General features: G+C 60.8%; 3 protein-coding genes and 2 long non-coding RNA genes across 6 annotated transcripts; 2 read left to right on the top strand and 3 right to left on the bottom strand.

Annotated features, from left to right (window-relative positions):
* The first annotated feature begins 114 nt into the window (after positions 1–114).
* On the top strand, positions 115–1,377 carry DDIT3 (DNA damage inducible transcript 3). The gene is made up of 4 exons (XM_056515131.1): positions 115–206; positions 403–450; positions 550–701; positions 793–1,377. The coding sequence occupies exons 3-4, from the start codon at positions 573–575 to the stop codon at positions 1,150–1,152; spliced, it is 489 nt and encodes a 162-aa protein (XP_056371106.1). The 5' UTR covers positions 115–206; positions 403–450; positions 550–572; the 3' UTR covers positions 1,153–1,377.
* MARS1 (methionyl-tRNA synthetase 1) lies at positions 1,332–9,163 on the bottom strand. Of its 2 annotated transcripts, XM_056515091.1 has the most exons (22): positions 9,159–9,163; positions 8,901–9,025; positions 8,710–8,797; positions 8,526–8,604; positions 8,293–8,427; positions 7,669–7,744; positions 7,237–7,391; positions 7,055–7,167; positions 6,861–6,977; positions 6,175–6,378; positions 5,709–5,910; positions 5,534–5,608; positions 4,591–4,761; positions 4,414–4,509; positions 4,214–4,331; positions 3,530–3,743; positions 3,199–3,330; positions 2,983–3,087; positions 2,416–2,599; positions 1,979–2,050; positions 1,693–1,794; positions 1,332–1,594 (listed from the first exon to the last, which is right to left on the bottom strand). In XM_056515091.1, the coding sequence occupies exons 2-22, from the start codon at positions 9,001–9,003 to the stop codon at positions 1,448–1,450; spliced, it is 2,688 nt and encodes an 895-aa protein (XP_056371066.1). In that variant the 5' UTR covers positions 9,004–9,025; positions 9,159–9,163; the 3' UTR covers positions 1,332–1,447. The 2 variants fall into 2 exon arrangements, with proteins under 2 accessions (XP_056371066.1, XP_056371065.1); XM_056515090.1 differs by having other exon boundaries at positions 7,055–7,391.
* Positions 9,164–10,888: 1,725 nt separating this feature from the next.
* Positions 10,889–11,733, bottom strand: LOC130265815 (uncharacterized). Its single transcript, XR_008842676.1, has 2 exons — positions 11,612–11,733; positions 10,889–11,576 (listed from the first exon to the last, which is right to left on the bottom strand). It is a non-coding gene; the product is annotated as an uncharacterized LOC130265815 (long non-coding RNA).
* LOC130265814 (uncharacterized) lies at positions 11,585–14,204 on the top strand. Its single transcript, XR_008842675.1, has 5 exons — positions 11,585–11,704; positions 11,776–12,162; positions 12,259–12,361; positions 12,412–14,086; positions 14,140–14,204. It is a non-coding gene; the product is annotated as an uncharacterized LOC130265814 (long non-coding RNA).
* Positions 14,205–14,287: 83 nt separating this feature from the next.
* CSRNP2 (cysteine and serine rich nuclear protein 2) lies at positions 14,288–23,372 on the bottom strand. Its single transcript, XM_056515108.1, has 5 exons — positions 23,283–23,372; positions 19,070–19,284; positions 17,874–18,136; positions 16,747–17,043; positions 14,288–14,977 (listed from the first exon to the last, which is right to left on the bottom strand). Exons 2-5 carry the CDS (start codon positions 19,257–19,259, stop codon positions 14,297–14,299), a joined length of 1,431 nt encoding a protein of 476 aa, XP_056371083.1. The 5' UTR covers positions 19,260–19,284; positions 23,283–23,372; the 3' UTR covers positions 14,288–14,296.
* Between the last annotated feature and the right edge of the window lie 1,185 nt (positions 23,373–24,557).

The raw sequence follows: 24,557 nt of genomic DNA, 5'->3' as shown, positions 1-24,557 counted from the left end.
CCCCGCCGCGCTCCCATTGGCTCGCGCTTCCTGCCAATCACGGGCCGCGCGCGCCCATTGGCTGCCGCGGGCGCGAGCGTTGCGTCAGGCGGCTCTTAAAGCGGCGCGGCGGGGGGGGCAGGGCGCAGCGCGGGACGATGCGGACGAGGATGAACCGGGGGCAGCGAGCGGAGCGGGGCTGGGGGGAGCCGAGACCACCCAGGAAGGTGCGGGGACGGCGGGGGGCAGCCCGGGGACCGGCTCCGCGGGGCGCTGGCGGAGGGACTCCGCTCGGTCCCGGGAGGGGAACCCGCACCCGCCTTGGCGGGACGGTGACCCCGGGGGCGGGACGGGGGCCCCGACCCCCGGTAACCCCGCACTCGGGGTCACCGATCCTAACGCCACCCTCTCCTCCCTCCCCAGGCATCCAGGAGAAAGTGTATCCTTGCCGACCACCACACCTGAGAGCAGGTAGGGGGGCGTTCCCTGCCGTGCACAGACACCCCTGGGGGTCCCGGCGGTCCCGGCCCGGGTCACCCCCTCGCTGCCTTCCCGTTCTCCCCTCCCCAGCCCGCGGCGGGCCCGAGGTGACGATGGCGGCCGAAGGGCTGTGGGGGCCGGGCGGCCCCCCCGGCTGGGAGCTGGACGGGTGGTACCAGGACCTGCAGGAGGTGCTGGCGGCGGAGCCCCCCGGAACCGCGCCCACCTGGGGGGCTGAGCAGGTGAGCGCGGGGCCGGCGGCGCCCCGGGGCGGGGGGCGCGGGCGGGGTCCCCTCCCTCCATCACCGGTCCTGGCTCCCGCTCTGTCCGCAGGCGGACGCGGGCCCGGGGGGCTGCGGGCTGGACCTGGCTCTGGCCGAGGAGCTGCTGGAGCTGCTCGGGCCGGAGGCAGCGGCGCCAGCGGAACCCCCGGGCGCGGCCCCCGGCGGGAGCGACCCGGCCCGGCCGGGCCCCGCCGAGGAGGAGGAGGAGGAAGAGGAGGAGGCGCGGGGAGCGCGGAGGAAGCGGCGCGGCGGCGCCGGGGCCCCGCGGGAGCGCGACGGGGAGCGGCGGGTGCGGGAGCTGACGGCGCACAACGAGCGGCTCCGCGCCGAGATCCAGCGGCTCAGCGCCGAGGTGCAGCGCACCCGCGCCGCGCTCATCGAGCGCATCGTCAACCTGCGCCAGGCGTAGCGGCCGCCCCGGGGCGGCACCGGCACTGGGACAGGGACACACCGAGCCCAGCGCCGGGGGACGGTGGCAGCGCTGCCCCACAGCTGGGACAAGGACTCTGCTGCCCCACGGACTGGGCGGGGGGGCAGCCCCATGGACTGATGGACTCTGTGGACAGACAAATGGATGCAGCCTCTCCCTGCCGTTGTACAGCTCTTGTCATGTATTACACACATCTAGCCACAACCAGCACGGCCCAGTTTGGTTACTGGAGGCGCTGGTGCCTCTCCTCAGTCTCCCAGTCTGGGTACTGGGGCTACTTCTTCCGCTTGCCCTTGGGCACCTCGGGGCTCCGGCCTTCGGCCAGCGCCAGCTGCTGCTTCAGCTCCAGCAGTTTGGCCACCTGGGCGTCCACCTGGGCCTTCTCCACCTGGGCAGCCTTCAGCTGCCTCACCAGGTTGCCCTGGACAGGTGGGAGGAAGGATTTGAGGGTGTGATGAGGGTTTGGGGTTGGTTTTAAAGGTGTGACGGAGCTTGAGCCCATACCCTGTCCCCCCTCACCTGCTTGGCCACCTGCTCTGTCAGCTCCTGGATCAGTTTGGGGTCACCTGGAGCTGCAGAAGTGTTGGGGGCTGGGGCTGAGGCTGGGGGCGGCTGTTTGGCCTGGAAGAGGAAGAGATGGGGATAAGCTCCCCTCACTCCTATTCTGGCAGGTGCAGCTCACCTGGGGCAGCACCAGGAATTCCCTGAGGCTCTACAGCAACCTCTGGGCTGGGAATGGGGAGGGGAGGGACAGAGAGGGTGGGGCTGCAGGTGCTCAGGGTGGGGGGACCTGAGCCCCACTCACCTGCCCTCCCCCGAAGCGCTGCCGCAGGGCTTCCACCTGCTCGGGCTCCAGCTTCTGGAACAGGGGGCTCACCTGGCGCCAGCAGGGACAGAGGGGTCACACCTGTGGGGTCAGCACAGCATCCCACCCAGGCAGGGGCTGGGGGGGCCACATCCCACTGCCCCCAGCACGGGGGGCTGGGCTGCCCTCCCTGGGGGCACAGCACGGGGACACACCCCGCCCTCCCTGGGGACACAGCACGGAGACACACCCCGCCCTCCCTGGGGGCACACCCCGCCCTCCCTGGGGGCACACCCCGCCCTACCTGGGGGCACACCCCGCCCTCCCTGGGGGCACACCCCGCCCTCCCTGGGGGCACACCCTGCCCTCCCCGGGGACACAGCACGGGGACACACCCCGCCCTCCCCGGGGACACACCCCGCCCTCCCCGGCCGTACCGTGCCGACGCGGTGCCCCGCGGGCAGGGTGCAGGTGAGGCCGGGCCCGAGCCCGCAGCGCTCCGGGGGGATCTGCAGCTGCTCCTGGATGGCGGCGCTGACCCCGGGCACGAAGGGCTGCAGCAGCGCGGCCAGAGCGGCCGCCAGGTTCACGGCCACGCCCGTCACTGTCCCTGCGCGCTGCCTGGGGCGGGGACACGGTGACACCTCTCTGAGCCCTCCCTGATCTGTGACCCCCCAGCAGTGACCTCTGTGTTCCTCTGGCATGTTGTGTGCTGCCTGGGGGGACACCTCAGTGCCCCTTGTGCCCCTCCTGTGCCCACCCTCACCCTGCCACCATCAATGCCTGTGGACAGGGACCCCTCAGTGTCCCCCCAGCTCCTGGCCCTGCTCCCTCCCTGCCCCACCCTGTGCCCCCCATCAGTGCCAGCCCCCCACCCTGACAAGACCCCTCCATGGCACCCCCTGTGCCCCCAATCACCCTCTACCCTCTCCAATCACGGCAGTGCCCCCCTCCTGTGCCCCCAATCCTCACCTGTGACCCCTCCCTGTCCCCCCCATCCCTACCTGTCCCTCTCGTCGCCCTTGATGCGTTTCCAGGGCTCGTTCACCTGGATGTACTGGTTGCCGTGGCGGGAGATGCTGAGCACGCACCTGAGCGCGTCGCGGATGCTGAGGGGACAGGGGGGCACGGGGGGGGTCACAGGGGGACACAGGGGGGCTGAGCACCTGCAGGGCAGCCTCTGCCCCCCCCCACTGGCCTCTGGGACCCCCAGGACCCACCGGACTTTCTCCATCAGCTGGTGGTACTGGCGCATCTCCAAGGTGACCCGGGCCAGGAGCCGCTGGTCCTCGGCTGTGAGCAGCATGGCAGGAACCACACCCCCAAAGAACTTGCACACGAACATGCCAGCCCTGGGGACAGGGGGACAGGGTGAGCACAGCCCTGGGGACAGGGGGACAGGGTGACCTGGGGGTCAGGGGGACAGGGTGAGCACAGCCCTGGGGACAGGGGGACAGGGTGAGCACAGCCCAGGGACAGGTGTGAGCACAGCCTGGGGACAGGTGTGAGCACAGCTGTGCACCAGCCCTGCTCCCCCGCGGTGCCCCTGACCTGTTGATGAAGTTGCCCAGGTTGTTGAGCAGCTCAGAGTTGTTCTTGAGCAGCAGGTCGGCCCAGGAGAAGGCGCTGTCCTGGCCCTCGGGCCGCAGGTACAGCAGGTAGAAGCGCCAGACGTCGGCGGGGATGCCGGTGTCCTTGGCCATGTCCCCGAACACGCCCACGCCCCGGCTCTTGGAGAACTTCCCGTCCTCATAGTTCAGGTACTCTGACAGGTGAGCACCCACCGTGGGGAGCTGCCCCTCCCAGCCAGGTAAGGGCTCCAGGCACAGAGCAGGGGGAGCGTGGGGGCCCCCACACCTGTGCCCCCCATACCTGGGGACTCACACACCCCTGTGCCCCTAAACACTTGGAGATCCCCACACCTGTGTCCCCCCCACCTGGGGTTACCCCCATATCTGAGGGCTCCTGCACACCTGTGGCTCCACCATATCCGAGGTCCCCCACACCTGTGGCTCCCCCATATCTGGGGCTCCCCAACACCTGGGAGCTCCCCCATATCTGGGGGCCCCCAACACCTGGGGGCTCCCACAGATCTGGGGTCTCCCACACATCTGGGTGCCCCCCACACCTGTGCCCCCCAACACCTGGGGGCTCCCACATATCTGGGCCCCCCAAATATCTGGGGGCTCCCCACACCTGTACCCCTCAACACCTGTGCCCCCCACCTGGCCGTACCTGTGGCAATCAGGTGGTTCACCAGGGTGTAGTTGTCGTCGGCGCCCAGCAGCGAGCAGGGGAACACGACGCTGTGGAAGGGGACGTTGTCCTTGGCCATGAAGTTGTAGAGCTCCACCTGGCAGGTAAGGGGGACAGGTGGAGATGTCAGTGGGGTGCCCTGCTCCGCCCCCACCTGCACGATCAGCTGGCTCCATTACCTGCTGGGGGTTCTTCCACCAGCGCTCCCACTGGTCGGTGTAGTTGGCCGTGATGGACAGGTACCCGATGGGAGCGTCGAACCACACGTAGAACACCTGGGGGAGGGCGACACCTGAGCAGGTGAGCCCAGCAGAGAGGGCCCAGCAGGGCACACCTGGGGGCAGAGGGGGTCTCACCTTGTCCCGGAAGCCGTCGAGGGGCACGGGGGTGCCCCAGGTGAGGTCGCGGGTGATGCAGCGCGGCCTGAGCCCGTCGCGCAGCCAGGTGCGCGTGATGTGCCGCGCGTTGGCCGTCCAGTCACCCGCGGCCCAGCTGCGCTCCAGCCACGCCTCCAGCAGCCCCTCCAGCTGTGGGGACACGGGCACGTCTGGGGTGTGGCTTGGGGTGCAATTCAGGGTGTGGCCAGAAATGTGGGTTCTGTCCCCATCTGTTAACCCAGCTGGGCAGTGCCCCTGATCTCCTGGCACACATTATCTGCTCATGGGCCATCTTTAAACCAGCTGGGCAATCATCTTTATCTTCCCACAGCCCATCCTCCCTCCAGGAGATATCTCCTGTTCATGGCCAGTGAGTCCCAGGGCATGACTGATAAAATTCCATCATCCCATGGGAGATGCTCCAGCCAGGGGAGGAGCCAAGCCTTTCCTACCCAGATAAAAACTGAGATTTGGGACAGCAAGTTATCCATCTTCCCACTGGATTCCAGAGGAAAACCAGACCTTTCCACATCATCCCTACACCTTCAGAGGAAACTGCAACCCTGCTCCAGCTGAACCACATCTGCCACTGCAGGAGGATGCAGCCACCATTGAATGGGACTGTGCCAACACCCTGACTGACTGACGGGTGTCAGCTTGGATTCTGACTCTGGCAGGGGTTGGGATTGTTCTTTGTAATACTGTATTTTAATTTTAATTTTCCTAGTAAAGTACTGTTATTCCTAATTCCCCTATTTTTGCCTGAGAGCCCCTTAATTTCAAAATTATAATAATTTGGAAGGAGGGGGTTTACACTCTCCACTTCAAAGAGAAGCTCCTGCCTTTATTGGCAGACACCTGTCCTCCAAACCAGGACAGCATACCTGGGGGTCCCCATCCCCACCTCAGGGGTGTGGCTCACCTTGGGCAGGTCCAGGAAGAGATGCTGGGTGGGCCTCACCACCGGGGTCCCACGGCAGAGCTTGCACTGGGGGTTCTGAGGGAAAACAGGGGGGACCAGAAAGGTGAGGGGGAAGTGGGGGGTCCCCAAAGGCGGGGCTGGGGTCCCCAAAGGCGGGGCTGGGGCTCCTGGCTACCTTGAGCTCCACGGCGTTGATGAGCTTGCCGCACTTCTCGCACTGGTCGCCGCGGGCCTCGGCGTAGCTGCAGAAGGGGCAGGTGCCCTCCACGAAGCGATCGGCCAGGTAGCGCCTGCAGCTCTCGCACCTGAGCTGCTCCAGCGTGTCCTGCAGCAGGAAGCCCCGCTCCAGCAGGCGCTGGAAGATGTCCTGGGCGATCCTGGGGGCACGGGGAGGCCACGTTAGCCACAGGTAACCCAAGGGCAGGTGCGGCTCAGCTGGCCTGTCTGGGCTCACCTGGCTCACAAAAGCTCACCTGGCCTCCAGGGGCTTACCTGACCTGTTTGGGCTCACCTGGCCCACAGTGCCTCACCTGGTCTGCAGGAGCTTACCTGGCCAGCAGGGGTTCACCTGGCCCACTGGAGCTCACCAGACCCATGGCAGCTCACCTGGCCTGCTGGGGCTCACCTGGCCCCCAGCTCACCTGGTCTGCTGGGGCGTGGTGGTGCGGCCGAAGTGGTCGAAGGAGATGCGGAACCAGCTGTAGACGTCGGCGTGCAGGGCGTGGTAGCGGTCGCAGAGCTGCTGCGGGCTCAGCCCCTCCTCCAGCGCGCGCGTCTCGGTGGCCGTGCCGTACTCGTCCGTGCCGCACACGAACAGCGTGTTCCAGCCCCGCAGCCGGCAGTACCTGCGGGCACGGCTCCTGTCACCTGCGGGGCTCCTGGCTCACCTGGCTCACCTGGGCATCTGGCACACCTGGCACCCTGCAGGGGCACCTGGCACACCTGGGTTTGGACACCTGGCACACCTGTGTGTAGGCATTTATCACATCTATAGGGTACACCTGTCACACCTGGGCATGGGCGTCTATCACACCTGGGGTGGGCACCTGCACCCCTGCAAGGGCACCTATCACACCTCTGCATAGGCACATGTGAGCAGACAGTGCAACACCCCTATCCAACAAACTCCCACACCTGGCAGCACCTGCAGATGCACACCCATAATGCACACCCATAACAGCGGTGCAGCTGCACAGACATCCCTCACCTGTAACACGTGCGCAGGTGTGCATACAGCCCAAACCTGTAACACCTGTGCACAGCCCAGCCCCCAGCCCCCCCAGGTGCACACCTGTACACCTGTGCACAGCCCAGCCCCCAGCCCCACCTGGCGAAGGTGTCGGCGCTGAGCACGCAGCCGATGATGTTGCCCAGGTGCGGGACGTTGTTGACGTAGGGCAGCGCGCTGGTGATCAGGACGTTCCTCTCGCCCTCCACAGGTAACCTGGCGGGGAGGGGGGGTGGATCAGACAGCGTGTGCCCCCCCAAAGCCCCCAGGTGTGTCACCTGGCTGTCACTCACACAGGTGTGCGTGGCTGCCGGGGCGGGGGCAGCGCGGCCTCGCCCTGCGCCCAGATCTCCACGGCGGCCGCGATGTCGTCGTCGGTCAGCAGCCGCTCGGGGCTCTCCTCCTCCTGCGGGCACCAGGTGAGGGGGGCTGCGCTCACCTGCCCCCCCAGCCTCCCCCCGGGGCGGGGCCGCACCTGGGGCTGCGGTGGGGGGGCCGGGAGGGGCGGGGGGTGCTGGGCCAGGTGCGTCCGGAGCTCCCGCAGCGCCTCCGGCAGCAGCGCGGCCGCGGCCCGGCACGGCTCCAGGTGGGACAGGGCGCGGAGCCAGGAGCGCAGCGCCGGCAGCTCACCTGGGCGGGACACAGGTGAGACCGGGCCTGGCGGGGACCCCTGCTCCAGCAGGGACCCCCCCAGTCCGGCAGGGACCCCCTGCTCCAGCAGGGACCCCCCCAGTCCGGCAGGGACCCCCCCAGTCCAGCAGGGACCCCCTGCTCCAGCAGGGACCCCCCCAGTCCGGCAGGGACCCCCTGCTCCAGCAGGGACCCCCTGGTTCAGCAGGGACCCCCTGGACCAGCAGGGACCCCCTAGTCTGGCAGGGATCCCCCCAACCCCCCAATCAGCTCTTACTGGGCAGACTGGTCTCGTCCTGCAGCACTGGGAACAGGCTGCCCCACACCACCACGTCAGCAACTGAGGGGCCATCCTGGGGGAGACAGACATGTACTGGGAGAACCGGGAGTGTGCTCTGGGGGCACTGGGAGACACTGGGAGTGAGCTCTGAGGGCAGTGGGAGGGACTGGGAGTGAGCTCTGGGAGCACTGGTAGAACTGGGAGTGTGCTCTGGGGGCACTGCGAGACACTGGGAGCGTGCTCTGGGGGCACTGGGAGTGAGCTCTGGGGGCACTGGGAGACACTGGGAGCGTGCTCTGGGGGCACTGGGAGTGAGCTCTGGGGGCACTGGGAGACACTGGGAGCGTGCTCTGGGGGCACTGGGAGTGAGCTCTGGGGGCACTGGGAAGGACTGGGAGTGAGCTCTGGGGGCACTGGGAGACACTGGGAGCATGCTCTGGGGGCACTGGGAGTGAGCTCTGGGGGCACTGGGAGTACCACACAGGAGGAAGGAAGACAAACTGGGGAGGGCACTGGGTGGACTGGGGGCCGTTTTCCATACTGGGGTCAGCAATGTCCCGCCCTCTCCCCTGGGGACACACTTGGGCACAGGTAAGAGCGAGCTCAGGGCTCCCCACTCACCCCGGCCAGGTGGGAGGTGCCGCTGCGGGCCAGGTGCTGCTCCAGGTGAGCCAGGAGGTGCTGCAGCACAGCCAGGGCGTCGGGCCCCGGGCGGCCCTGCACCAGCCGCAGGTACAGGGCAGCGGCCACCGCCGGCTGCGGGCACAGGGGGTCACACGGGGTCACAGAGGGGCACGGGGGGCACAGGGGGGCACAGAGCCCCTCGGGGGGCACAGGCGGGTCACTCCACCCACCTGCAGCTCGGTCGCCTCCCATTCCAGCCACTGGGTGCTGAGGTCGGTGGGCTCCTCCCCACGGCACAGGTAAAAATACCTGGGAGGGGGTTAAGGGGAGCGGCGGGTTTTGGGGTGTGAGGGGGCTCGGGGGGTTCGGGGGGAGGGTTTGGGGCTGTGGGGCTCCCCCGCCGCCCGCACTCACTGGCAGATGGCGTTGGCAGAGAACAGGACGCTGCCGTCGTCCAGCTCCAGCTGCGGCCCGGCGGGGCCCGCGGGCGCGCGCGGCCGCTCTGAGGGGAGGAACAGGCTCAGGCCCGGCCCGGGAACGGGGTCAGGCCGGCAGTGCCGGGCCCGGTGCACGGCCCGGGGGGGCTGTGACCGTGCCGGTCTCACCTGTGGGCCCGTCCAGGTGCGGCCGGACGGGCTCGGGGGCGGCGCTGGCGGCGGCCAGCACCTTGAGGGCACCGGGAGCGCCCGGCGGGACCCGGAGCCGCATAGCGGGAGCGGCGCGAAAAGGGCGGGGCCGCGCGGGGCACGGCGGGAAAGGGGCGGGGCCGCGCGGGGCTCGGCGGGAAAGGGGCGGGGCCGCGCGGGGCTCGGCGGGAAAGGGGCGGGACCCGGAGGCGCATGGCGGGAGCGGCGCGAAAAGGGGCGGGGCCGCGCGGGGCACGGCGGGAAAGGGGCGGGGCCGCGCGGGGCACGGCGGGAAAGGGGCGGGGCCGCGCGGGGCTCGGCGGGAAAGGGGCAGGGAAAGGGGGCGGAGCGAAGCTTACTGGCCCCGCCCCTCTCGCCCTGCCGCAAATCTCGCGAGACCGCGGCCAGCAGGTTGTCATGGCAACAGGGACGCTGCTGCCGGGGCCAGCATGGGCGGGACGGGAACTGGGAATGGGATAACGGGATCCACGGGATAACGGGACAGGATAACGGGATCCACGGGATAACGGGACAGGATAACGGGATCCACGGGATAACGGGATAGGATAACGGGATCCACGGGATAACGGGACAGGATAACGGGATCCATGGGATAACGGGATAGGATAACGGGATCCACGGGATAATGGGACAGGATAACGGGATCCACGGGATAACGGGACAGGATAACGGGATCCACGGGATAATGGGACAGGATAACGGGATCCATGGGATAACGGGACAGGATAACGGGATCCACGGGATAACGGGACAGGATAACGGGATCCACGGGATAACGGGACAGGATAACGGGATCCACGGGATAACGGGATAGGATAACGGGATCCACGGGATAACGGGACAGGATAACGGGATCCATGGGATAACGGGACAGGATAACGGGATCCACGGGATAACGGGATAGGATAATGGGATCCATGGGATAACGGGATAGGATAATGGGATCCACGGGATAATGGGACAGGATAACGGGATCCATGGGATAACGGGACAGGATAACGGGATCCACGGGATAACGGGACAGGATAACGGGATCCACGGGATAACGGGATAGGATAATGGGATCCATGGGATAACGGGATAGGATAATGGGATCCACGGGATAATGGGACAGGATAACGGGATCCATGGGATAACGGGACAGGATAACGGGATCCACGGGATAATGGGACAGGATAACGGGATCCACGGGATAACGGGACAGCATAACGGGATCCACGGGATAATGGGACAGGATAACGGGATCCATGGATAACGGGACAGGATAACGGGATCCACGGGATAACGGGATAGGATAACGGGATCCATGGGATAACGGGATAGGATAACGGGATCCACGGGATAACGGGACAGGATAACGGGATCCACGGGATAACGGGATAGGATAACGGGATCCATGGGATAACGGGATAGGATAACGGGATAATGGGATCTATGGGATGGGAAAACAGGATCCATGGGATCCATGGGATTCATAGGATGGGATTAGTGATGGGATAATGGGATCCATGTGATCCATGGGATAACGGGATCCATGGAATGGGAACTGGGATGGGATAACTGGATAATGGGATGGGATGATGGGATCCCTGGGATGAGAACTGGGATGGAAACTGGGATAGGAATGGGATCCATGGCTGGGAACGGGGATGGGATAATGGAATGGGAACTGGGATGGAATGGGATGGGATCAATGGGATAATGGGATGGGATCAATGGGATAATGGGATGGGATCAATGGGATAATGGGATGGGATCGATGGGATAATGGGATCCACAGGATGGGAACGGGGATGGGAACTGGGATGGGATAATGGGACAGGATGAGAACAGAACTGGGATGTGATGGGAATAGGGATGGGATAATGGGATCCATGGGATGGGGTGGGATGGGAGATTTTGGTTGTTTTAACCCCAATTTTATGTATTTAAGCCACAACTCCCCATCAAGTTTAACCACTTTTTATTTTTCCACTTAAATATTCTCTTTAAATACAGCATCGTCCAGGAAACCGCAGAAAAGCAGGAAAATGAGTAATAGTGGGGAGAAGCTTTGGATTCACTCAGGGGCATTAAATGTGGGATTAAAAGGAAAATTAAAATCTGAAAAATGAAATTTAAAATGGAACAGGAAAAAGGAAAGAATAAGAAAAAATTTAAGGAAATTGAAAGGTAATAAAAAGGGAAAGAAACGGAATTAAAAAAGAAGCACAAGTAAAAATTAAATAAAGAAATAAAAAAGCAATAAAAACAGAAAGGCAATAAAAATGAAATTAAAAAAGAAATAAAAAATTTGAAAGCGAAGAAAAAAAATTTAAAATTATGGGAATAAAAAAGAAATAGAAAAAAAAGGGAATAAAAAATAAAGAAGGAAATCAAAATGACATTAAAAGTCCCGAAGCCACTTTGGGGTTCCCCCAGGATTTTGGGGGGCCTGGGGGGGGCAGTAGCACCAGCAAGGGGCCAGATCCATGAAATCCTGATGGAAAAGCCAAATCCCAGCTGGATCACAGCAGGATCTGGGGGAAACTGGGAGAAATCCAGAAATCCACAGTTTGGGGAAAATTGAGAGAAATTCAGATTTCCACAGCTGGGGGAAACTGGGAGAAATCCAGAATTTCAGTTTGGATAAAACTGGGAGAAATCCAGAATTCCAGATTGGGGAAAACTGGGAGAAATCCAGATTTCCACAGTTGGGGAAAAACTGGGAAAAATCCAGAATTCCAGATTGGGGAAAACTGGGAGAAATCCAGATTTCCACAGTTGGGGAAAAACTGGGAAAAATCCAGAATTTCAGTTTGGATAAAACTGGGAGAAATGCAGAATTCCACAGTTTTGTAAAAATTGTGAGAAATGCAGAATTCCACGTTTTGGGAAGCACCAGTTTGGGAATTGCAGAGGGATCCAGCCCAGGGGGGCAGGGCAGGATTTGGGGTCCCCTCCCCCCCCTCCCCCACCCCACAGGGGGTGGATTTGGGGCCATTTCTGTGGGATTTGGGGTCACTGAGGCCCCTCCCACCCCAACCCCCTGCAGACCCCAGGGTGGGAAAATGCTGGAAAAGCTGATGGAGAAATCAAAAACGAAAGGAAAATACAGGGGGGCACCAGCTGGGCTGGGGGGTTTGGGCCCCTGGGAGCAGCCAGGTGAGCAGGTCCTGAAGGCACAGACCCCACAGGTGAGAGCTCTGGGGTCTGGGAGGGTCCAGGTGAGCAGGTCCAGGTGAGCAGATCCCACCAGGTGAGCAGATCCAGGTGAGCAGATCCAGGTGAGCAGATCCCACCAGGTGAGCAGGTCCAGGTGAGCAGATCCCACCAGGTGAGCAGATCCAGGGTCTGAGAGTGTCCAGGTGAGCAGATCCCACCAGGTGAGGAGATCCAGGTGAGCAGATCCCACCAGGTGAGCAGGTCCAGATGAGCAGGTCCCACCAGGTGAGCAGGTCCAGGTGAGGAGGTTCCACCAGGTGAGCAGATCCAGGGTCTGAGAGTGTCCAGGTGAGGAGATCAAGGGACACAGATCCCAGCAGGTGATCAGATCCAATCTGTGAGTGTCCAGGTGAGCAGATCCTCCAATCTTTAGGGTCCAGGTGAGTAGATCCCACAGTCTGTAGGGTCCAGGTGAGCAGATCCAGGTGAGCAGAACCAGGGTCTAAGAGGGTCCAGGTGAGCAGAGTGCAGGATTTGGGGCACAGACCCAACCAGGTGAGCAGATCCCACGATCAGCAGAGTCCAGGTGAGCAGGTTCCATCAGGTGAGCAGATCCAGGTGAGCAGATCCAGGTTCTGTGAATGTCCAGGTGAACAGACCCCCCCAATCTGTGGGATCCAGGTGAGCAGATCCAGGTGAGCAGAACCCTCCCAATCTGCAGTCTCCAGGTGAGCAGATCTCCCAACCTGTCAGGTCCAGGTGAGCAGAGTGCAGGATTTGGGGCACAGACCCAACCAGGTGAGCAGACCCCAAAATCCAAGAGTGTCCAGGTGAGCAAATGCCAAGGGTAGTGACCCAACCTGGGCAGCCCCACCCTCACATCCCAATTTCCCCCCTCCTGCCTCCTCCCAGGCTGGAATTGCTCCTGGCCCAGATGGCTCTCACCTGGCTGGGGCCAAAAAAAGAGGGAAAAGCCCCAGAAATGAGAAGTTTCAGCCCAAAACAGATCCCAGAGGAAGGTCTGAAGCACAGGTGGGTTTTCCATGAATCCCAGTCCAGGTGACTCTGGACACCTGGAGAACCTGAACCTGTCCCAGTCTGAGCAGTTTGATGCCAGTGGAGATGGCAGAAGCAGCACAGGAGAGCAGGAAGCACCTGAGGAGCAGCACAGGGAACCCCAGGTGCTCCAGGAGCAGCACATCCACGGGATACCTGTGCACACCTGCAGGGCCCTGACCCTGCTGCCATCCTGGGATGGATCCTGAGGGCTGGAACAGCTTTTCTGGGAAACACCTGGATGGATGGAGCCCACCTGGGATGGGCAAGGAGCCAACTGAGAGCTCAGGGATCAGCTAGGGCAGGGCCAGGTAACACTTGAGGGACACCTGTGCACACCTGCAGGGCTCTGATGCTGCTGGAATTGGTCCAGGAGCACCTGGATGCACAGAGCCCACCTGGAATGGGATCACAGGTAGGGACAGGGACCCCACATCCCCAAATCCTGGTCCTTGGAAGGGCGACTCCAGCAGGTGAATGAACATTCCAGAAGGTTCTGACAGGTACAGGTGAGCAATGCCAGGTGATGCAGGAGCCAACGAGGAGGTGAAGTTGCTTCAAACCCCCCCAAAATCTTCCAGGTGAGTTTGGGGATTCCAGTCTTGGGTCTCTTGTGCCAGTTCCAGGTGTTTCCCAATCCACCCCAGCTGCAGGTGAGTGGGAGCATCACCAGGCCCAGGTGAAACATTCATTAAACAAACAAGAATTAGGGAAAAAAGGACTTTTTCCCTTAAAAACAAGGACAGTGGAGGCAGCCGGGGGGGACAGAGCTGCCATGGGATCCAGGAGGCTCCAGGTGAGTCCTGGCACAGGTGATCTCTGCCAGGTGGGATGAACAGGCAGGATCCAGGTGAGTCCCGGCACAGGTGATTTCTGCCAGGTGGGATGAACAGGGAGGATCCAGGAGGCTCCAGGTGAGTCCTGGCACAGGTGATCTCTGCCAGGTGGGATGAACAGGCAGGATCAGGTAAGTCCTGGCACAGGTGACCTCTGCCAGGTGAGATGGAGAACAGGAAGGATCCAGAAGGAGGCTGCAGCTCAGGTGAGTGAAGGACTCCACCCCAGGCCAGGTAAATCCTCTGTCCAGAGCAGCCCCCACTAATTAAATAATCAATCCATGGAATAAATAACGGAGCCAGAGGGCCTGAGGCCACTCATATGGGCAGGTGAGGGTGCTCCAGGTGCTCGGGCAGATTCTCAGGTGCTCCTCCCTTGCTGACAGCAGCAGGGCCAGGTGGGACCCCCAGCTCCTTCCCAGGGGGGCTGGAGGCTGCAGCTGGATGCTCCAGGTGCCCAGTGCCCCCCCTGGCACCTGCCCCTGGCTCAGGCTGGCAGTAGAGCCCAGGTGCCTCGGCCAGGTAGGGCTGGGAGCAGAGCACCGGCGATTCCAGCGGGAACTGGGCTGGGATGAGGAGGGGGGAGCCCAGGCCGGGGCAGGGGGCAGGTTTCACCTGCCAGGTGTCATCCAGCTGCTCCCCCAGCACGCACAGCCCGCCCCCCTCCCCCCCGGAGCCGCTGCCAGAGTCTTCCTCAGCCTTCAGCCTCTCCAGCTCCTCGGCCGTCTGCAGGTGCAGCACCGCCCGCTCGTTCTCCGCCAGGTACTCCTGGAAGTCCTGAGTCTCGGGGGGCTGGGGGGGCGGGGGGGGCGGCCAGCTGGGGGCGGGGAGGGCGGGGGCCGCCCCCTCCTGCTGCTCCTGGCGCCGGCTCTCCAGCTCCAGCTTCATCAGGGTGTGCAGGAAGTGCGTGCGCACCCGCAGCGGGTTGAACTCGATCCTGCCGGCCGCGTTCCCGCAGCCGTCCCGCGAGCAGCCGCAGGGGAACGAGCTGCGGTCCACCTGCGGCAGGGCGGGTCTAGCAGCCACAAACCCCCGGGGCCAGCCCCGCCCCGGCTCCTGCTGGGGGCAGGCCCAGCCGGTAACCCACGGGATCCCCCCAGAGCCCGAACCACACCCCAAACATCCTGCTGGGGGTACGCCCAGCCGGGTAACCCACGGGATCCCCCCAGCCAGAGCCTGAATCCCAGCCAAGTGATCCCAGATCACCCCAGAGCCTGAATCCCAGCCCAGAGTGATCCCAGATCCCCCCAGAGCCTCAATCCCAGTCCAGAGTGATCCCAGATCCCCCCAGAGTCCAAATCCCACCCCAAACATCCTGCTGGGGGCAGGCCCAGCCAGGTAACCCACAGCATCCCCCCAGCCAGAGCCTGAATCCCAGCCCAGAGTGACCCCAGATCCCACAGGATCCCCCAGAGCCTGAATCCCAGTCCAGAGTGACCCCAGATCCCCCCCAGAGCCTGAATCCCAGCCCAGAGTGATCCCAGATCCCCCCCAGAGCCTGAATCTCAGCCCACAGCAATCCCAGATCCCACCTGTACAGGATCCACAGGATCCCTCCAGAGCCTGAACCACACCCCAAACATCCTGCTGGGGCTCTGGCCCAGCCAGGTGTCCCACAGGATCCCCCCAACCAGAGCCTGGATCCCAGCCCAGAGTGATCCCAGATCCCACAGGATCCCACAGGATCCCCTCAACCAGAGCCTGAACCACACCCCAAATATCCTGCTGGGGGCAGGCCCAGCCAGGTAACCCACAGGATCCCCCCAGAGCCTGAACCACACCCCAAACATCCTGCTGCGGGTCTGGCCCAGGCAGGTGTCCCACAGGATCTCCCCAGCCAGAGCCTGAATCTCAGATCCCACCTGGACAGGATCCCCCCAGAGCCTGAATCCCAGCCCAGAGTGACCCCAGATCCCAGCTGGACATAATCCACAGGATACCCCCAGCCAGAGCCTGAATCCCAGCCAAGTGATCCCAGATCCCCCCAGAGCCCAAATCCCACCCCAAACATCCTGCTGGGGGTCAGGCCCAGCCAGGTGCCCCACAGGATCCCAAATCCCAGCCCAGAGTGATCCCAGATCCCATCTGGACAGGATCCACAGGATCCCCCCAGTCAGATCCCAGATCCCACCTGGATGGAATCCCACTGGATCCCCTCAACCAGAGCCCGAATCCCAGCCCAGAGTGACTTCCCTGGCCCTGGCTGCCCTCACCTGGCCCTGGCTGCCCACCCCTCACTCCCCATGCCCTCCCCTGGCCCCGGCCGCCCTCCCCCAGCTCTCCATGCCCTCCCTCACTCCCCACACCCTGCCCTGGCCCTGGCTGCCCTCCCCTGGCACTGGATACCCTCCCCAGCTCCCCACGCCCTCCCCCGGCCCTGCTTGCCCTCCCCTGGCCCCGGCTGCCCTCACCTGGCACTGGATACCCTTCCCCAGCTCCCCACGCCCTCCCCCGGCCCCGGCCGCCCTCCCCTGGCCCCGGCTGCCCTCACCCATCACTGGCTGCCCTCCCCAGCTCCCCACGCCCTCCCCCAGCCCCGTTTGCCCTCACCTGGCCCTGGCTGCCCTCACCTGGCCCTGGCTGCCCTCACCCATCACTGGCTGCCCACCCCTCACTCCCCACGCCCTCCCCCGGCCCCGTTTGCCCTCACCTGGCACTGGATGCCCACCCCTCACTCCCCACGCCTCCCCCGGCCCCGTTTGCCCTCACCTGGCACTGGATGCCCACCCCTCACTCCCCACGCCTCCCCCGGCCCCGTTTGCCCTCACCTGGCACTGGATGCCCGCCTGGCTGCAGGCACAGCTGCGCGGCTCGCAGGTGAGGCGGCACAGGCAGCCGCACTGCTCGCGGGACAGGCGCAGGGCGCGCAGCTCCTGCCGCTCCTCGGCGTCGATGCGGCGCACGCCCGAGGCGCGCAGCAGCGCCCGCCGCCGCTTGGTGGGCAGCGGCTGCAGGTAGAAATAATCGCCCAGCTCCACCTGCCCCGCCTCCAGCTCCTCGTCAGACACGTCGGCCAGGGTGAGCCCCGCGGCCTCGGCCGAGGGCACGGCGCCGTTCTGGGTCAGCTGGGGAGGGCGGGGTGCGCTCAGCCTCTGCGGCTTCCCCAGGGAGCTGCCAGCCCCAGGGGCTCCACTGCACCCCACCTGCACTCCCCTCTTCTGCTCCTCTTCCGACCCCGCCCAGGGATTGTTTGCTTCCCGCTCAGGAATCCCCACCTCGAGGGCTTTCCCATCAAAACCATCCAGGTGTTTCCCACCTGGACTCTGCCCTCCCTCTCAGGTGTTTCCCACCTGCATTTCCCCCCTCCCCCTCCAGGTGTTTCCCACCTGCATTCTGCTCTCCCTCCACAGCTGTTTCCCACCTGAATTCCCCTCTCCTTTCCCAGGTGTTTCCCACCTGAATTCTGCCCTCCCTCTCAGGTGTTTTCTACCTGCATTTCCCCCCTCCCTCCCCAGGTATCTCTCACCTGCATTTCCCCCCTCCCTCCCCAGGGATTCCCTGTGGCTCCCACAAATCCATCCCCAGGTATTCCCCACCCAGATACGCTGTGTCACCCCAAATCTCCCCCAGGTATTCCCCCACTGCTGCCCCACCAGGTATCTCCCACCTGGATCCCCCCTCCCTCCCCAGGTGTCTCCCACCTGGATCCCCCCTCCCTCTCCAGCTATTCCCCACCTGGATCCCCCCTTCCCCTCAGGTATTTCCCACCTGTCTCCCCCCTCCCTCTCAGGTATTTCCCACCTGAATCCCCCCTCCCTCTCAGGTATTCCCCCCTCCCTCTCAGCTATTCCCCCCACTGTCTCCCCCCTCCCTCCCAGGTATTTCCCACCTGAATCCCCCCCCTCTCTCTCAGCTATTCCCCCCCCATCTCCCCCCTCCCCCAGCTCCCCCTCACCTCCCTCCTCCTGGCTCGCAGCTTCTCCCTGCGCAGGTGCTGCCGCAGGTGCTGCCGGTGGCTCACCTGGCGCAGGTGAGCGAACTGGCTGAGGCTGTACCTGCGGGCGCGGTGGTGCCGGGGGGCCATGCCCAGCGAGCTGCCGCCGGCGCTGGGCACGCAGGTGAAGCCCTGGCGCCGGGCGAAGTAATAGACGGTGACCTGGGCGAAGCGCACGCGCTTCCCGGCCCGGCGCGCGCGGGAGCGCCGCAGGATGGACGGGGCTGCGGGGGGACAGCACAGCCCTCACCACACCCTGATCACAGCCAAAATTTAAAATATGCGTTCGTTACCCCGCTAAATTCAGGTCCAAACTCCTCTAAAGTTGGCCAAGATTCAAAGGAAATTTAAGCGGCAAAAATTCCCCAAATAATTCGCCATGAATTCGTTGCCCCGGCAAATTCCCTCCAAAATCCCTCCCAGCTCCTTCAAATGTTCACAGGATTCAAAGGAAATTCAAGTCGCATCAACTCCCCTGCTAATGAATGCCCCCAATCCCAACAAAATTATATCAAATTCACCCATTTTTCCCCCTGTGTTTCCTGCCAAAATTGAAAAATACTCATTAAATCCCCCACCAAATTCTCTCCCAACTCCTCCCAAAAGTCAAAGGAAATTCAAGCCCTAAAGGAGAAAGAAAAAGAGAAAGAGAGAAAGAAAGAAAGAGAAAGAGAGAGAAAGAGAGAAAGAGAGAAAGAGAGAAAGAGAGAAAGAGAGAAAGAGAGAAAGAGAGAAAGAGAGAAAGAGAGAAAGAGAGAAAGAAAGAAAGAAAGAAAGAAAGAAAAAAGGAGAAAAGGAGAAAAGGAAAAAAGGAGAAAAGGAGAAAAGGAGAAAAGGAGAAAAGGAGAAAAGGAGAAAGAGAGAAAAAAAGAAAGAGAGAAAAATAGAAAGAAAGACTGACAAATGAAGCCATAAATGTATAAATAGATAAATAAATAAATAGATAAACAGATAAATAAATAAATAAATCAGAAATGCAAGCCCCTCCCAGCCCCGCCCAGCAGTGGATAAATAAACAGATAAATAAACAGATAAATAAATAAACAAATAGATAAATAAACAGATAAACAAATAGATAAATAAATAGATAAACAAACAGATAAATAAATAAACGAATCAATTAGAAGCCCCGCCCCGCCCGGCCCCGCCCCGCTCACGCCCGCTGCTGCCGGTGCTGCCGCCGCTGTCGCAGCTGTCGCCGCTGTCGCTCGTGGCGATCTCATCGTCCGAGGCGGCGCCGCTGGACGGGGCCGATCCCTGTCCCGGTCCCTGTCGCGGTCCCTGTCGCGATCCCGGTCCCGCGTCCTCCGGCCGGCGCTCGCCCGCGGCGCTCGGGACCGCGGCCATCGGGGCCGGGCTCGCATGGAGAGCCCTGCGGAGCGCCCGACATCCCACAATAGCACGGCACCCCGGCCCGTGTCGCGATAAACCCCAAACCCAGCACGGCACCCCCGGTCCGTGTCGCGATAAACCCCAAACCCAGCACGGCACCCTGGTCCGTGTCGCGATAAACCCCACACCCAGCACGGCACCCCGGCCCGTGTCGCGATAAACCCCAAACCCAGCACGGCACCCCGGCCCGTGTCGCGATAAACCCCACACCCAGCACGGCACCCCGGCCCGTGTCGCGATAAACCCCACACCCAGCACGGCACCCCGGCCCGTGTCGCGATAAACCCCAAACCCAGCACGGCTCCCCCGGCCCGTGTCGCGATAAATCCCACACCCAGCACGGCTCCGGGGCTCCCGGGCCGTGTCGCGACACGGGTTAACACCGCATCAGTCACTGCTGAGCACAGCCAGGCTGCCATGGAAGGGCAAGAATGAGTCTGGAGGGAGCAGGAGTCAAAAATGTGAATTTGGAGGGACCAGGAGAGTCAAAATTAAGGGCAAAAATTATTATTTTATAGGATCAGGAGTGCCAAAATCTAGAGGCAAAAATGATGGTTTCGAGGGACCAGGAGTGCCAAAAATGTGAATTTGGAGGGACCAGGAGTGCCAAAAACGTGAATTTGGAGGGACCAGGAGTGCCAAAAATGTGAATTTGGAGGGATCAGGAGTGCCAAAATTGAGAGCAAAAATTATGGTTTGGAGGGATCAGGAGAGTCAAAATTGAGAGCAAAAATTATTATTTTATAGGATAAGGAGTGCCAAAATCTAGAGGCAAAAATGATGGTTTGGAGGGACCAAGAGTGCCAAAAATGTGTATGTAGAGGGATCAGGAGTGCCAAAAATGTGAATTTTGAGGGATCAGGAGAGTCAAAAATGTGGATTTGGAGAGACCAGGAGAGTCAAAAATGTGGATTTGGAGGGATCAGGAGAGTCAAAATTGAGAGCAAAAATTATTATTTTATAGGATCAGGAGTGCCAAAATCTAGAGGCAAAAATAATGGTTTGGAGGGACCAAGAGTGCCAAAAATGTGAATTTTGAGGGATCAGGAGTGCCAAAAGTGTGAATTTGGAGGGACCAGGAGTGCCAAAAATGTGAATTTGGAGGGACCAGGAGTGCCAAAAATGTGAACTTGGAGGGACCAGGAGTGCCAAAATTGAGAGCAAAAATTATGGTTTGGAGGGATCAGGAGAGTCAAAATTAAGGGCAAAAATTATTATTTTGAGGGATCAGGAGTGCCAAAATTGAGAGGCAAAAATGATGGTCTGGAGGAACCAGGAGTGCCAAAAATGTGAACTTGGAGGGATCAGGAGTGTCAAAATTGAGCAAATATGATAATTTTTGAGGGATGAGGAGTTTCAAAATCAAGATCAAAAATTATGATTTTTGAGGGATCAGGAGAGTCAAAATTGAAGGCAAAAATTATTATTTTGAGGGATCAGGAGTGTCAAATCAAAAGCAATAATTATGATATTTGAGGGATCAGGAGATTGAAAATCAAGGGCAAAAATGAGGATTTTGAGGATCAGGAGAGTCAAAATCAAGAGCAAAAATTATTATTTTTGAGGGATCATGAGATGGGAATTGGGGAATTTTAAACTCACCAAAAAGAGTGAAAGTATAAACATAAATATTATTTTTTTTTCTATGGATTCTGAGATGACTCCCAAAATCCCACCTAGATCAAAGGCTCCAGGAATTGGAGGATTCTCAAAAATTCCTGCTTGCATTGCCCAAGCTTTGAGCACCAATTTCTTTTTTTTTTTTTTTTTTTTTTTTTTTTTTTTTAATTGAAGATAATAAAATTGCCATAAAAATTGAGAGTATAAAATGGATTTTCTGGATGGTTTTGAGGGATGCAGGACATTCCAGGATGAGAGGGGAGTGGGGATGATCCATGAGCAGTTCCCTTTTTAGAAAAAGAGTGGGAACACCAATGAATCCAGGTGTTGCTGTTTTGGAATTAGCCAAAAAAATGGGATTTTGGGATGAACACAGGAAGATTTTGGCAGTCTGGATCCTCAAGGAATGGGTGAAGTTTTCCAATGTTTTCCTCAATAATTCAAATTTCCCAGGGATTTGAGTCAATCCCAGGTCACTGTTCACATTCCCAACACTCAGCTCTGGGTTTTTAGGATGAAAGGTGGAAAATTTGGGATCCTGAGGGAAATCTGGGATGCAGCTCCCACAGAACCTCCAGCAATTCCCAAGGAGGATCTGTCCACTTGAGATGAGGAAGGAAAAAAAATTCCAAATGCTGAGGGAGGGGCCATGGGAAATGTGGAATTTCAGGGATTAAACCTCACCCAAAGGAGTTAAATTAAAATTATATTTTTTCCCCGTGTTCTGGAATCACTTCTGGAGCAGGGAAGGGATCAGGAGAGTTTGGAATCCCCCCAAGGAACAGCAGAGGGGAGACCTCACCTGCCAGGACCCCCCCAGCCCCTACAGCCCCCCCAAATCCCGCACAGGACCCCATCCCTACAGCCACCCCCACCCCAGATGTTCCCCCAGATGTTCCCAGCAGGGGCAGGCCTGTACTGACACAGCCCCCCATTTCCTATGGATTCAGTTATAGGGGACCCCCATTTCCTATGGATTCAGTTATAGGGGACCCCAATTCCCTATGGATTCAGTTATAGGGGACCCCAGTTTCCTATGGATTCAGTTATAGGGGACCCCAATTTCCTATGGATTCAGTTATAGGGACCCCTCATTTCCTATGGATTCAGTTATAGGGGACCCCATTTCCTTTAGATTCAGTTATAGGGGACCCCAATTCCCTATGGATTTAGTTATAAGGGACCCCTCATTTCCTATGGATTCAGTTATAGGGGACCCCCAATTTCCTATGGATTCAGTTATAGGGGACCCCAATTTCCTATGGATTCAGTTATAGGGACCCCCATTTCCTATGGATTTAGTTATAGGGGACCCCAATTTCCTAAGGATTCAGTTATAGGACCCCCCAATTTCCTATGGATTCAGTTATAGGGGACCCCAATTTCCTATAGATTCAGTTATAGGGACCTCCCATTTCCTATAGATTTAGTTATAGGGGACCCCAACTTCCTATAATTTCACAGTTATGGGGACCCCTTCATCCCCTACAGCCCCCCCAATTTCCTATGGATTCAGTTATAGGGACCCCCCATTTCCTTTAGATTCAGTTATAGGGACCCCCCATTTCCTATGGATTTAGTTATAGGGGCCCCCCAATTTCCTATAACTTCACAGTTATGGGGACCCCTTCATCCCCTACAGCCCCCCCCATTTCCTACAGATTCACAGTTATAGGGATCCCTCATTTCCTATTAATTCACAGTCATAGAGACATCTCCACCCCCTACAGCCCCCCCCATTTGCTATGGATTCACAGTTATAGGGACCCCACATTTCCTATGGATTCACAGTTATAGGGACCCCCCATTTGCTATGGATTCACAGTTATAGGGACCCCAATTTCCTATGGATTCACAGTTATAGGGACCCCCCATTTCCCATAGATTCACAGTTATAGGGACCCCCCATTTCCCATAGATTCACATTTATAGGGATCCCCCAATTCCTATAGATTCACAGTTATGGGGACCCCCTTCATCCCCTACAGCCCCCCCATTTCCTACAGCCTACATCTCCTGCAGACTCTCAGCTACAGGGCCCACCCCCATCCCCTACAGCCCCCAGCTATAGGGCACCCCTTGCTCTATAACCCTCAAACTCCTTTTTTTACATCCCCCCGCCCCCGCCCGCCGGGAGGGCTCTCAGCTCCAAGGGACCCCCTCCCCAATAACCCCCCCGCTATAATGTCCTGCCATCCACGGCCCCCCCCACCCCCTGCCGCTCTCGGGGGGCTCCCCAAACCCCCCCAGGCCCCTTCACCCCCATCTCCGGCTGTGACGCCCCCACCCCTCAAGGCCGCCCCTCCGCCCTCCTTGCAGCCCCGAGCTCCGGTCCTCTCGGCCTCCCCCGCCACTCACCGGTGCCCGGGGGGGGTTTGGGGGTGCGGGCCCGGCCGGTGAGGGCGGGGGGCGTTAGGGGGGGCCCCGGGGCCGCTCCCGCCCCGCCGAGCGCGCCGACAACAATGGGGCCGCGGCCGCTGCGCCGCCGGTTTTATAGCGCCCCGCGTCACGTGATACCCGCGCGAGGCACCATGGGAAAGCGAGTCCCCTGGGGACGGAGCGCGGCGCTGGCGCGGGGTGTGATGGGAGATGTAGTCCGGAAATGAGGAATTCGGAATATCCGAGTCAGCGTTCCTGCCACGCCCTTGTGCCCAAGGTGTTCATGGAGTGTCCCTGTCACAGGTGTGAGCCACTGACCACACCCACTGACCGCAGCTGTGACCACACCCACTGACCTCACCTGTGACCACACCCACTGACCTCATCCACTGACCCCACCCACTGACCTCACCTGTGACCACACCCACTGACCGCAGCTGTGACCACACCCACTGACCTCATCCACTGACCACACCTGACCACACCCACTGACCTCATCCACTGACCACACCTGTGACCACACCCAACCACACCCACTGACCTCATCCACTGACCACACCCACTGACCACACCCACTGACCACACCCAGCCACACCCACTGACCTCACCTGTGACCACACCCAACCACACCCACTGACCACACCCACTGACCACACCCCCTGACCACACCCACTGACCACACCCACCCCCTGTTTCCCCTCCCCCCCCAGTTTTTGGAAGAAAGAGGCCGATTTCGGGCTGGTTAAAATCTCGCCATCCATTGGGTAGAAAAGGGGGGGGGGCAGCCCCTCCCCCAGCCCCTCCCCCACCCGCCCCGGGGGTCCTGGGGGGGGAGGGGCCGAGACTTGGCACAAAAATCCTGGCGGCAGCGCGGGGGAGGGGCTGGACAATAGAAAACGGGTTTGGGGACAAGGGGAGGGGGCGCCCAACGCCCGGGGGGACCCCGGCACCACCCCACCCCCAAAGTACAAAAGAGCTAAAAACACCGCGGGGGGAGGGGCGGGGCGGCTCCGGGGACCCCCGGTGGCCCTGGGCGGTGGCACCGGGTGGTGGCCCATGGCAGTGGCCCTGGGGCAGTGGCAGTGGCCCTGTGTCACACCAGCGCCACGGGGTGGCCGCCCCAGGGGCGCCCCAGGGTTGGTGGCCCCGGTGGCACCCGAGGTGGCCAACGACGGGGTGACCCCCCCGCTGGAGCGGCCCTGGGGGTGTCCCAGCTGCGGCCACACGTGGAGCAGCCCAGGGCTGTGGTGGCTC

The sequence above is a fragment of the Oenanthe melanoleuca genome, linkage group LGE22, assembly GCF_029582105.1.
Source record: "Oenanthe melanoleuca isolate GR-GAL-2019-014 linkage group LGE22, OMel1.0, whole genome shotgun sequence".
NCBI classification, from domain to species: Eukaryota; Metazoa; Chordata; class Aves; order Passeriformes; family Muscicapidae; genus Oenanthe; species Oenanthe melanoleuca.
The sequence above is the reverse complement of the archived record's forward strand: the minus strand, read 5'-3'. Positions and strand labels throughout refer to the sequence as shown.

Excerpts from the sequence above, each read along its gene's own strand:
- DDIT3 (XM_056515131.1), top strand. The coding sequence starts at position 573 with ATGGCGGCCGAAGGGCTGTGGGGGCCGGGCGGCCCCCCCGGCTGGGAG. Across the intron at positions 702-792 it reads CCACCTGGGGGGCTGAGCAG|GCGGACGCGGGCCCGGGGGG; the intron begins GTGAGCGCGGGG and ends CTCTGTCCGCAG.
- MARS1 (XM_056515090.1), bottom strand. The coding sequence starts at position 9,003 with ATGCGGCTCCGGGTCCCGCCGGGCGCTCCCGGTGCCCTCAAGGTGCTG. Across the intron at positions 8,428-8,525 it reads GGGAGGCGACCGAGCTGCAG|CCGGCGGTGGCCGCTGCCCT; the intron begins GTGGGTGGAGTG and ends CTGTGCCCGCAG. Across the intron at positions 3,744-4,213 it reads GAACCACCTGATTGCCACAG|AGTACCTGAACTATGAGGAC; the intron begins GTACGGCCAGGT and ends CTCACCTGTCAG.
- CSRNP2 (XM_056515108.1), bottom strand. The coding sequence starts at position 19,259 with ATGGCCGCGGTCCCGAGCGCCGCGGGCGAGCGCCGGCCGGAGGACGCG. Across the intron at positions 17,044-17,873 it reads TGCGAGCCAGGAGGAGGGAG|CTGACCCAGAACGGCGCCGT; the intron begins GTGAGGGGGAGC and ends CGCCCTCCCCAG. Across the intron at positions 14,978-16,746 it reads AGGCGGGCATCCAGTGCCAG|GTGGACCGCAGCTCGTTCCC; the intron begins GTGAGGGCAAAC and ends GCCCTGCCGCAG.